The 13706-nt window shown below is 39.0% G+C and overlaps 1 protein-coding gene across 6 annotated transcripts in view; it reads left to right on the top strand.

The window, feature by feature from the left end:
• The window catches only part of EPHA6 (EPH receptor A6), a 502797-nt gene that overhangs the window by 234300 nt on the left and 254791 nt on the right, over positions 1-13706 (top strand). For all 6 annotated transcript variants that reach the window (XM_065076549.1, XM_065076536.1, XM_065076555.1 and 3 more), the window contains one exon: positions 10349-10504. In XM_065076549.1, coding sequence (XP_064932621.1) covers positions 10349-10504 — 156 coding nt within the window. The remainder of the gene's footprint in view (positions 1-10348; positions 10505-13706) is intronic.

Below are 13706 nucleotides of genomic sequence, written 5' to 3' on the forward strand. Positions count from 1 at the left end.
CACTAGTATATTGCAGGAAATTACTTCCCTTCTTTTTCACTGCTGTCATGTTCTTTGATTATCATTTCTATTGTGTGCCTTAATTAGCCAGACTGATTTCTTTTGTTCACTATCTTCCTAAAACACAGTGATGTTCCTTTTAAAATTATGCAGCGTAGAAAATAGTATTTATACCATCTTCTTTGAAGATTTATGAAGTGTGTCTAATTGTAGATTTTCTATGGGGTCTATCCATAAAATATCAGCAGAAATAAAGTCTAATTTGGCTATGGAGCAGTGCATTTGAGTATGTGTAGTTCCCACCTCAAACAATTTATTGAATTTCAGGGATCCCTACAACAGAGTCAGCAGCACAAAGCAGTGAAAAATAGTTGCTTGCCTTTTCAGGGAGGTGCATCCGCTTGTTTTTGTCTCTCCTTCCATCACTAAATAAAGTACCTCTGTCTTACAGCCATTTTTGTCACTTGCCATTTCTGTGAAACATCTTGACTTTCTGTTCTTCCCAATTCCACAAATACAACCTTATGTATTTTTATTCTGTGGCTAATAACAGACTGCCTGTGTGTTACTCTGGAGACGACTATATGACAGGGTGCCATGTAAGGACCTTCCAGCATCAGTGTTCCTGCCAGAAACTGCTGACAGAGATCAGCAACAGCTATGGAAACTAAGGGCTAGATTCTCCATCTACCACCTTTACCATTTAACAAGAGGTCTTTATGGCCACGTGCAGAACCTTTACAGTACATTTAGACATGCAGGTTTTCATTGCATGGAAGAATCGGAGATCATTGCCACTGTAAATAGTGAAACAGCTTTGATGATCCTGCTTGAAAATTTTGAGCCAAAGTTTGTAAAGGTCGTGCGTGGTTTTTTTAATGCTGGTTCCTTGTGATAATGCAAGTAATGCAGCACTGCAGTAATGTGGTAGTGCAGTGTCTGTGCAGTTAAAAACTGGAGTCTCCCATTCTAATAGCTTCTGGTTTTCACCCTAGGCAGCCTTCTTATTGACTCACATGCCAGGAACAAATATGTTTCACTCAAATCACTGATACATCTTCACTATTCAGAGAATAATCAACTGATTTCTTCCAGATAAATCAAAGTGGCACGGAAGCTGCTATTGTTTTTAGCCTGGGTTTGTTTTTCACTGTTGGAGCTTATACAGGCGTACATAAAAGAACCTAACAAAATGAAACTGTGTGGTCTGCTTTGGGTCTACCTTTAAGAAGGTGTATTTGAGCTAAACACACAGAGAAAATAAGTTACAGTCAGTTGCAATATAACGGCTTTCTCTAAAAAATTAACTGTATTGACTCATCAGTACGGTTTATAAAACGTGTTTATAGGTTAATTTTAAAAGGTTGCAGACCCTGTGTAAAGCAGCGTGACCTGCATTATGAATAGCTTTTATTTTTATTAATATGGTCTTGATATTTAGTTTTGATGCCTTATATTTCTAATCAAGTGAACCTCTTTTCAGCTGCTTATAATTTTGCCAGATTTGTATTCATGCTGACACATTTTCACCTGCCATCTACATGTTATAGTAGTAAATTTCATTTATTATATTAGTTTCAGAAAAAAATAATTCAGCTGTTCTAAGAATGAAGTGAAAAACAAAGTTTTATCAGTATTGAAAACATTTTCCATCTCTGTATTTGAGTAGTGCTAATGTATTTAGAAACATATTCTTAAGTTCTAGTATATAGGAAAGTGTTCGGGATGCTCTTTTTTGTTTTGGGGGTTTTTGGTTTGCTTTGTTTTGGTTTGTTTGTTTTGGTTTGTTTTTTTCGGAAATACAAAAATGAGTCATTAGTCAAGAGTTTTTAAAGAAGAGGTTAACAATATAGAATATACATACACAGGAAAAAAAAAAGTATAAGTAAGAGGGCAAATACAATGAGTAGGTGATCTGTGAAAGTATCGTTTTGCTTGTGACTAATAAACAGCACCAGTTATATGTATTATGCCTACAGGGTCACCTGTCTCCATCTTGCCTGTAAGGGAAAGCCAGAATATGGACAGTCTTTTTCCCAGATCTTTGAAAATCCTTCTGTTACTAGGCAGTGACATTCATGACAATCTCCATCAGCAATAAGAAAAGCAGCTTAAGTCACTCAGTAATTATTGCTCTGTATGCAAAAAGCGAAATTGAATAAGATTGTTTGTTTTCACACTGCAAAAGCTATTTGAGTCACCTCAGTGGCAAACAAGGTGTTTTTCTTTGTTGTTATCAGAAGCCTTTAGTTGCCAACTTAAAAGTCTTTGAGAAGTAGCTGACAGCACCTTATGAATGGCACAATAGTATTCACCTGTGCTGTGTGGTACAGATCCCAGCTCTTTGATGAGCTATTGAATTGTATCTGTTATGACAGGCAGTGATAAAATTAATATCATTGACTGTTCTCCTTTTCTTGGATAAACACAGATTCTTTAAAGACATGCTATGTGACCTGAATAATTTCTCAAGTTATTGTATTGCAACTGATGTTTTATACACAGAAAAACTGCATTGATGTGAACTGAAATTACTGTTTGGTGTATACCAATTATGGCTTTTGTCATTTCTTCTAATCATTTTAATAAGCAACATCAATAGAATATTGAAATATGGGAATGACAGAAAATAAGTCACGGGGAAAAAAATAATTACCACAAAGAGAAAGAACAATTAATTTCATTTACCTGTCTTCATTATGTAGTTATATTTGAGGAAGCAGCCTTATACCTGCCTCTCTCACTTGTTCCTCCCCAAATTCAAGAGTGTGAATAATGCAGTTATATGTTCTCCACCTCAAAGAATAGAAGTATTAGAGAGCAGAAGACATTGACAAGAGAAGAGATTGACTGGATCATACAAACACAGCTGTATATAGATGCATGCCAAAGCACACAGAAATATAGTCCATCAAATTTACCACAAACAAAAAAAGGATAATCAGTATGCTTGTGGCTTCAACTATCCAGCATGTTCCACATCATGGCTGGTTTTCCTCCAGTGGATTCCTCATGATGCCTCACATTTCTATGGAGTCTTCCTGCATAGTCTCGCTATCAGTTTGAACATGACCCAAAGTGAATCTCCTCTCTTTTCTCACAGTCCATTCATGACCTGAATAAAGCAAGAATCATGTGAAGAAAAAAAAGGCATGAGATTACTCACATTCAAATGCTGTCATCGTAGCTTCATTGTCTTAATTCTGTAATCTCCTAATCTTGACTTTGTGACTGTATTCCACCTTTTGTAATATATAATGGGCATCTTTAATTACATTATTTTATCTCATTCTTTTCCATATGTTTCTTTGTTCTTTTCTATATACTTCTACTAAAATATAAATTGGTTAAAATATTATTATGGTTCTTTATTTCTGCACAGCAGTAGAATAGAACAGGCCTTATAGGATCGCATTTTTTATAAAGTGATCACGTATCAGAGAGGCAAGAAGACTTTAAAATTGGAATAATTATGCTGACAGAATTTAACAAATATGAAAGATGTCAGTATCATAGTGCATTAGTTGGTTTCAGTAAGCAATTCTAAAAAATGTATGAGGTGGAAAAACATAGCAAATTATGCATTTCAGAAAGATTAAAAGACTTCTTCCACAGCTACTCATGGTTACCATTCGTTGTAAATGACAACAGTCTTCTCTATTTTAATTTGATTGATGAGTTCTCAGCAAGCTATAAAAGGCCCATTTTCATGAGAAATGTCTTCCCACACACAGACCAGCAAGTGTCAGACATACCTAAAAGCTGATCCTAAGTTTGCTTTGGACTCCCCTTACTTCAGCTAACACAATAATGGTTGATTCTGAAGTCGTAAAACTGAAACAGCTCAAAACCAGAATCAGCTTCTTTATTTCACAATTACACGCTCCCACAGAGCAGTGAAAATGCCCCCTTTTTAAAGCAACAATGTTTATGACCACGAAGATGAGCACTACATTTGCATTTTTCAGATTTTGCGTCTATACATCGTACCCACCCCAGACTGGGGAAGAACTTAAAGGCTAACAGTCTTTGGCAGCAAGGACTCTTGTGCAAGAAAGCCCACAACTGCATTTTGTAGTAATTGACGCATGACCTTTACTGGTCTGGGAAATTCAAGAAGATCCTTTAAAACACTGTCCCATCCAAGATGAGGTGAAGCCCTTACCCCTCACTGCCTGAATAATGCTGTGAGACCAGTCCCTGCAGCCCCGGCAGCCTGCACACAGGTCAGCCTTCATCTTGCCTTCCCCTGGATTTGGAAGTGTGTCTGCTTCCCCAGATGGATCTCAGTGAAGTGTGGCTTTCTCTGCGCTTCCTTAATATATATCCAGCTATTGGTTTAGGTTGTTTAGGTACCACAGCAGCCAGCACCTCCCTGGGGGCAGCCAGGCAGGTCTTGGCAGCCAGGGCCTGTCCTACCACCTTGGGCAGAGCTGTACCCAAGGCAGGGAGCAAACCCTCAGTTCAAGAAGGACGGGGAATTGCTGAAGAGGGTCCAGCGTAGGGCAACGAAGATGATTAAGGGAGTGGAGCATCTCCCTTATGAAGAAAGGCTGAGGGAGCTGGGTCTCTTTAGTTTGGAGAAGAGGAGACTAAGGGGGGACCTTATTAATGTTTATAAATATATAAAGGGTGAGTGCCATGAGCATGGAGCCAGGCTCCTCTCGGTGGCAAACAATGACAGGACAAGGGGTAATGGGATCAAGCTGGAACACAAGAGGTTCCGCTTAAATTTGAGAAAAAACTTCTTCTCAGTAAGGGTGACAGAGCACTGGAACAGGCTGCCCAGGGAGGTTGTGGAGTCTCCTTCTCTGGAGACATTCAAAACCCACCTGGACATGTTCCTGTGCGACCTCACCTAGGCGTTCCTGCTCCAGCAGGGGGATTGGACTAGATGATCTTTTGAGGTCACTTCCAATCCCAAACATACTGTGATACTGTGATACTGTGAAAAGCAGCTCCCACCGGCAGGAGTCAGCTTCCCGACCGCTCCGTCAGGGATCCTTTCCACATTCACCCAGATTAATGGGGCCACCCTGAGCTGCCCTGCCTCTGAGCCAGAGCCCTGGCAAGGGGATGTGCTAGGAAGAATGGTAATGGCCGTAGACCAGCCGTGCACGGGGCAAGGTGGCTTCCCACAGCATCTTGCACCACACGCCTACCATCCTATTCAGAACAGCTGAAGTTGTATCTCATTTTAGGCAGTAAGTGTACAATGCACCTCTCCAATTTGTTCAGTCCATTTTAATACCTCTGCAAGTAACATCAATAGTGCTGAACTGTTGCAGCTGCTTGATAAATGCCTTGTCCCACTCTCTGCCCAGGCTGGGAGGCTAGCAAGCCATGAGTAATTTTCTTTAAGCGTTCACTAGAACTTTGCGTACCATTAATTTCTCTTTGTATGCATCTGTGCAAAATACAAACAAAACTAAATGCCACATATTAAACATTAAATAAGGAAAATGGTATTAATTACAACGTCTCTATAATTTAAAAACCTCATAGTCAAATCCTGATAAAGCAGTGGTAAAGGACATTTATAGATGTGTTATCTTTCAGGAAGCCAATTAAATTATCAGTGCTTCTCTGCATGATCTCTGGTATTTCATTGGAGAAAACTTTAGTGTCTTTGAATTGTTCCTTCAGATACCCTGCTAATTACTTAACCATTAAGACAATATATTATCTTCCCTCAGGCTTTACAAAAGTCAAATCTCATACAGTTTGTATAATTAGTAACTCACAAAGTCACTTCTGTTAGATAATGTTAGAGAAAATAAAATGCCTCCCGGTGATTAAGAAGCTAGAAAAAAAATGTGGTACCAAAGATAAAAACAAACCAGTTTTTTTTGCAATAGTCATCTTTAGAAGCTTTTTCAGATGGTAGTTTTTCATTGTTTACATTTTAATTTACACCAATATATGCACAAATAATTTGTGAAAATGACAGATGCAATAACTATTAGCTGAATGAAGAAAATATTATGAGAAACACTTTGAAAATATTTATCAACCCATACAAAATGAAACTTTCTGCAAGCATAAACATCTGGATCAAACTTTTAACTTACTTGTAATAAATTTACATAGGGTATGATTTTGCATGGAGAAATTACTTTTTTCCTTCTCCAAATACAAAACCACATGTCATTCGTAATTAAAGATTTCTGAGTTTCTTATTTGCCCATCAGGCCATTTATGCACTACCTAATTTGGTGTGGCTGAAACCACCACAGGAGAACAAGCAATAATAATAATACGAAACCAGGCAAAATCAGTGGAACGTGGTTAATGTTAAGCATGTAAGTAAGCCTACTGATTAATCCCTTTACGGAGTTGTATCCTAGTCCTTAATTCAGACGGCATGTGACTTTAGGACTCTAGAGTTGAATACAACAGCTAGTGGTTGTGTATGGTGTGGTATCACAAACTGCAGTCACAGTGATTTGCATGCAATCTGCAATCTCATAGCAGAACACTTGCAAACCCCAGTTTTACAAATTGTTATGCAAAAGTCAGAAGTCACAATGGAATACATATACCATTGACTCCTTTGTGCATTTCTTTCTGAAAATTTTAACTGGAATTGCTGTGAGCTACAGTTGGTTTACGGGGGTCATATGCAGCCGTAAGCTCCACGAGGGCACCTAAGGCTGAAGGAAGAGAGAGATTCTTTTTCTTGTCTTCAGAGGGAGACATATCTCTGAAATCATAGCAGTTGAGGCATTTCCTAAATGAACTTTAAAAAACCCTGGTTGTAACTCTAGTGCTTGCAGATTTTATCTGGAAAATGGTAAATTGAGCAACTGTTTTTGTTAATTGTGCCACTGAAAAACAATATTTGTTAGGAGGTTCCAAGCTTAGGTAGGTACAGCAGCTGAAGTGCTGTATTTCAGACTCGTGCTGCATATTCATTGATTTTGATAGAGTATCAGTTTGTTTTCTTTCACCTCGAATGCTGGCAATCAGCACGGAGTTATCCAGGGAGGTCAGTTGTCCCAAGCCTGTGATCATTTGGGGGTTTTCAGCTTGTTTTATTTTATCATGTTTATGGAGGGCTGGATTTGCATCTGGATAGGAACAACCCCAGGTTCCAGTATAAGTTGGGAAATGACCTATTAGAGAGCAGCGTAGAGGAAAGGGACCTGCGGGTCCTGGTGGACAGCAGGATGACCATGAGCCAGCACTGTGCCCTTGTGGCCAGGAAGGCCAATGGCATCCTGGGGTGTATTAGAAGGGGAGGGGTTAGTAGGTCGAGAGAGGTTCTCCTTCCCCTCTACTCTGCCCTGGTGAGACCACATCTGGAATATTGTGTCAAGTTCTGGGCCCCTCAGTTCCAGCAGGACAGGGAACTGCTGGAGAGAGTCCAGCGCAGGGCAACAAAGATGATGAAGGGAGTGGAGCATCTCCCTTACGAGGAAAGGCTGAGGGAGCTGGGGCTCTTTAGGCTGGAGTAGAGGAGACTGAGGGGTGACCTCATTAATGTTTACAGATATATAAAGGGTGAGTGTCACGAGGATGGAGCCAGGCTCTTCTCGGTGACAACCAGTGATAGGACAAGGGACAATGGGTACAAACTGGAACACAAAAGGTTCCACTTAAATTTGAGAAGAAACTTCTTCTCAGTGAGGGTGACAGAGCACTGGAACAGGCTGCCCAGGGAGGTTGTAGAGTCTCCTACTCTGGAGACATTCAAGACCTGCCTGGACGCCTTCCTGTGTAACCTCATCTAGGTGTTCCTGCTCCAGCAGGGGGATCGGACTGCATGATCTTTCAGGGTCCCTTCCAATCCCTAACATTCTGTGATTTTATTTGGAAGTGTACAATAATCATGGTTGTGTGATTCTACATTTGGATGGGGAGTGGGTTATCAATAGCTTTGTAAATTTATCCATAGAAAAGTTTCCCTGATGTGTTCCGCTGCTTCAGAATTTGTGGTACATACCTGGTTTAATGGATAAATGTATTTGGGTTGGCTTCAAAAGAAATAAAATTATGCACTTATTCATCCAGAATTTTTCCCCATCTTTTCCATGAGTATATATGGGCTTGCTTTTGAGAGACATGCCATATCAAAACAATAATTGCTTTAACTACATTACAGGATACCTCTTCAGAATAAAATATTTACTTTGTTAAACTGCAAATTAATCTTCTCTTTGAATTTTATTTTGGAACAGTGAACTGACTGAAATTTAGACAAAATATTTCTCTTCAAAGAGAATGCTATGCTTCTTTTGATCCAAAGTGGTTTGTCATTTACGGGACTGAAGGAAAGAAGGAATAATTTCAGAACTGACAGACATGAATTTCAGAAGTAATAAGGATTTTTAAGAGCGCTCATTTTGCTTTGACTGAAACTGTAACCTCGAATTGCCAGCTCTTTAATCACAAACTTCTTTGTATCACATCATGTGTATGAAAGGTAGCTATTAAAAGCAAGAATTTAATATTCATCCTTAGATAAGCCAGGGCAGGACTTGAGCATGAGAAAAGAAGAAAGGAGCAGGCAAGCGTATCACCCTTCCCTGGTTTTTCCTTACCTCCTCTCTTCCTTTCCTTCCAGCAAAGCTAAGAGCAGTCACTGCTTATGGCCTATATCTACAATGCTGCCTTCTTCCATCCACCACACCTGCTGTCTTTCCAATCAGTAGAAAATTACCGCTTGCTGTAATCACAATTGTATCAGACCAGTAGCCTTCTTTCAAAGGGAAAACCCCTGCTGTTCCCATCCCTCTTATCTCTTACACCAGAAATACTACCTTTTTTTTTTTTTTTTTCCCCTCAGTGACAGCAGGGCAGGATTCCACCCTTATGTCTATTCAGCAAAGTCAGAACACACTGAGAGGAGAACTGCTGAAACTATTGGGTCAAAATTAAGCTCTTAAAATTACATTTTAAAAATTGGCCCTTGGATTCTGATAGGCAATCCACTGTTATTTTTTTCAGTCCCATCTTCTCACTCCTTTTCCCTCAGCTACTAATGAAACTGCTTTTATAGCATGCATGTTCTTTGGAATCAGAAGCAAAACTCATCTGTGTATGTTATCTATGAGTTAATACTTTTTAATAATTCACTCAATATGCACTGACAGTCAATCCATAAAATGCATACTTTTGGGTACTTTTTAAAGAACAACTCATTTGAATGTAGTTATTTTGTCTTATTACAAGATAAGGAAGTGCTGCCTATTTTCTCTAGCAATGTAAAGAAAATAGTATTGAATATGTCAAAATGAGAAAAAGCCACATGGATCTTCAAAATAATATTTATAGCAATGGTTTATATCGTACTGCTGGAGGAGTCAGAAGGAATATGATTCTGTACAGTGTATACATGTTTGAGCTGCTCTTTAAGTTGTTTCAATTCTGGTTTTGGATTGGGAAGCTGGAAGACAGTAACTGCAATACATGCTGGCATGTATAATTGTGGTAGCTGTAGGGAAAGAAAGAAATCTCTGTTTAAATGTGTGTGATGAAGTCCGAGGATGGTTCTATAATTATATTTCAGGATGCAAACCTGGCAGGTTTATGATGATTTGTTTGAACAAAATGTTTCTGCTTTAAAGGCAGCAAAAAGGCATGTAAGTCCTTGTGGTTGAGGATGACAGGGACCCCTGCTCCAAGTAACGGGAGGCACGGTGAGCTCAGACCATCACAACATCCCCCATCCCCAGGGCAGCTGCTGTCCAGGTTGTTTCCTGACGCAATTAAGAGTAGCCTCAGGCTTGCAGTAGTTTGCACTAGAGGGTATCAGCATCTCCTTCCTACACTTCTGGAGATGGTTATAGCAGCACCTCCCAGCCTCTCATGCCAACAGGTTGCAGAAGACCCAGCCAGTGCAGCCCTTCTGTCAGAGGCTTCTCAGGGGACTGTAGGCAAGTCAGACCCGTCTATAGATACATAGGGATGTCATCTGTCTGATCAAGACATTGTGAGGATAAACATATTAAGCATTGCAAGTCTCCATTGCTTTGGCAAATAAGAAGTTATCTCAGTCTTTTTTACTAACAGATGGAACCTGCATAAAACATAGATAATGTACTTTTTTTAGTGATATTAGTGAAATTGTTTAGATAACAATTTCAAGCAGCGGTGAGGACTGTCTCTAAATGTGGAAGCTGTGTCTTTTAATGATTTCCAATTACATTGCAAGAACAGCTTTTTTTTTTTTTTTTTTTTTTTTAAATCCATATACCAAAATAAAAACTGGGAAGAATTTTATTATCAAAATAGTGTATATATCCAGGTTGGAAAGGAAAGAAGATTGATTATAACTGCATGGAACAGATTTTACTTGTGACTAAAACTTGCTGCTATTAATGAAACTTATTTTCTTGTTTTGCAGCTTGCATGCCTGGATTCTATAAAGCGTTTGCTGGAAATGTAAAATGCTCCAAGTGCCCTCCACACAGTTTGACTTACGTAGAAGCAACTTCTGTCTGTCAGTGTGAGAAAGGTTACTTCAGAGCTGAGAAGGACCCACCAACTATGGCATGTACCCGTAAGTCTGATCAGTACCAGTGTCTGCAATTCTCTTCTCCTGTGCCTCATTTATTTATTATTATATTTTTTAAAAAATTATATGAGATTGTACATTTTGTGCACAACCCCGTTCAAGATAACAACAAGAGAAGTTTAAAATAAAAATTCAAACATAACATTTCCATTTAGTCTAGATATCCCTAAAAATACTAACGTGTTTGTTTGGTGACTTTTTAACTTCTACTTCTGAGAGATAATACAAAGTATGTATTCATTCTCAGGTAGATAACAACATTGAGTTTTAACTACCAGTATGTATTTTAAATACATGAAGATATGCTTGTACAAAAATTTTCAAAAAACTGAGGAGTCACATAAAGAAAAAAACTGATATGACACACTCTGCTGTCTCCCCAGATTTCAGTTAAAATTATAAGACAAATATAATCTCTACACAATCAAATAAAAGCTCTTTTGGTAGAGGATTTGATTCAAGTATGTTTTTGTTTTTTTTTTCCACAGTCCTCTTGTTAAGAGAAGTCTAGAAAAATTAAGGTGTTAAGTGCATTAAGTATTTTAACAGACTACATATGCAAAAAGCTTAAGAGATAAGACCGTGAAAACAAAGCACCGCTGCAATAACCACCAGTGTATACTCATGATTTTGGTATGCTTACCCTGTGTAAGGCAGCAGCATGTAAAAAATAACTGGGCTGACACTAGCAGAATTGAACTACTTCCTGTGCTCATGCTAGTCACTCCAGATGGCACTGTACTGGGCAAACTGGGAATATACCAGGTGATTTGGAGCTGATTTACAAAGTCATAGGCACTCTGTAATACTGAGGTGATTATGTAGACCATGACATTGTCCATCCACTAAATGGGAGTGGTGGTCCCCAAAAATGTCCTTCCCCAGATCCAAGGCATTTAGCAGAAAGTTGTCTAATCTAACTATAGGATTTTCAGATGGGAAGGGTAAATCCCAGCCTCCAGCTACTTAAGGGACATAGGGTTCAGAGGGGCACCCCAATACCACGCACACAATCTGCTGTCATCTCACTCTGGAGCAAAGCACATAGGCCTGTCTTTTTGCACAAAATATATGAGGGAATAAAAAATGATATTCCAGACTTCCTGCAGGATAATGGTGAATACTGATAATTCCACTCAAATGAGTGCCCCAAGCACAGGCCCTTAAAAACTTACGCAGAGCTAACACACATCCCAGGTGGTCTTGACAGTTTCATGCTTAGAAAGATGGTTTCATTCATGCAGGCATGATTCTGTATTATTTATGACACTGATGTTTCATCTCCAAATGACAGTTCTTCTCTGCTCATACGTGGTATTATGTTTCCATAATTATCTCTCAGGGCACAATTTTAAGCCCTGCTGCCCGTTAGTATTGATAGCGTAGGGAGGAGCATGAGAGCCCTGTAGCACTGGGGAGCAGGTACCTACAACACCCTCATGCTCTCCCAGCAAAAGCAGGATGCTGAGAGCTGCTTTGGCCAAAAAATGTCAGGGAAGACTTGCTGCCAGACCTCTCTGTTCCTGCTGAGGATGTCAGACAATGCAAACAAGTGGAGGGAGCGAAGAAATCAACCACAACAGAGATACCAGTGCCCCATCTCAACCCGTCTTGGGAGAAATAAGGGAGACAGTGAACCACATTCTAGTTTCTGCCTCGCTCTTGGTTCAGTGCCACCATGCCTTGCCTCTCATTCAGCCTGGAGTGCAAAGTATCAGTACTTCATTGACTGTAACAGCAGATGTATTCATTTTATACCTATGATGATTATTATTTCCCTAATTGTCAGCTCTGCAAATGACGCTGAGACTCTTGACAGGCAGATTGCGTTCTTTTGCACAGCATCAGTAATGAAGAGGCTGCAGGCCAAATTATTCCCTAAGTGATATCTTTAGCCCCACTGCTTCCAAATTATGCTATCAGTTATTAAAATTATGTTTCTGTTATAAATACAACCTCACTGCCTTCAGTGGGTCTGTGCAGATGTGGCTAATTTAAATTTAATAAACAAAAATACAGATATGAGATAGAGTAGAATTTAGATTGTTTTTTCTATGCTGTCATGCTTTACTGTCTTAAAAGAAGTTGAAAAGTTAGAAAAAAAATGAGCCAGTTTGCCTAAAGAGAGAGAAAAGGTTATGCAGTAAGGAAATGCCTTTTATACATAACCACTTCTGGGGCAGGTCTGCATTTTTGATGTTCATTTGCAAATTTGTATTCTGACATGTGAGATGTGGCATAAGAGATTAGAAATTTTTATTCTGATTTTTACAATGAGAGTTGTTCTTGAATCAAACATAGAATGAATAGTGGATTCTCTTTGAGGGTGTCTTCACCCTCAAACGTTGTGACCCAATTGAAGTCATACGTATTTCATTTGTCTCCCCAGCTCCTGCAAAGCAATATCCAAAATGAGAACTTTTCATTCCTGTGTAGGGTCAGACAGTATTCCTCACTCCAAAATTTTTCCTCAGTACCAGAAAACTTGTGTATGCAGCATTACGGAAAATAAGGACCTTATTTAAGAGACTGTGAATTTAAGAGCTTAGCTTCAGGCATCCACTTTTTTCAAGATGAGTGTCAAATCTAATTTCATTAATTCTGCTAAAGTGCACACTGTATGCTTTTCCAAAATTGTACAGTTCCCATTTTTGTAAAGGAAGAATGTGCACGTTGCAGAAAAGCATAATAGAATTCTCATTTTAATAAGAGGGAAGAAAATTACATTTGGATATATTGTTCATCTCTTTCTCCTAGCCTTTTTCTATTTGATGGGTGCTTGTTATCAATCTCTTCCTGCTACTCTTTCTCCTTATTGTATTTCTTTGCCATATGCGAGTATGCTGTCAGTGATCTCTGCATACACAGTGAGCAACAAATAGCATCATATCTAATCCCCTGTCTGATTACTCTGTGCATAAACTCTAACATTTCCCACTATAGTGTAATTGGATAAATTGATCCATTGTTTCAAGGTCAAAGGCAGGCAGACTTGTACTGGGTGTCTGAGTCTGAATGAGTCTCTTTTCAAGTTATGCTTAAACAATTTTGAACCCAAAAATCTTATGCTCTGTTCAATAACCCCTGCCACAAAGTGCATCCTCTATTTTTAAGAGTCAACACTGTATTTCAGCAGCAAAATCAAGCAAAGTGCTTGAAGTCTTTGACTCTACTGCTTCTATTGTTA

Source organism: Columba livia, chromosome 1 (assembly GCF_036013475.1).
Source record: "Columba livia isolate bColLiv1 breed racing homer chromosome 1, bColLiv1.pat.W.v2, whole genome shotgun sequence".
NCBI classification, from domain to species: domain Eukaryota; kingdom Metazoa; phylum Chordata; class Aves; order Columbiformes; family Columbidae; genus Columba; species Columba livia.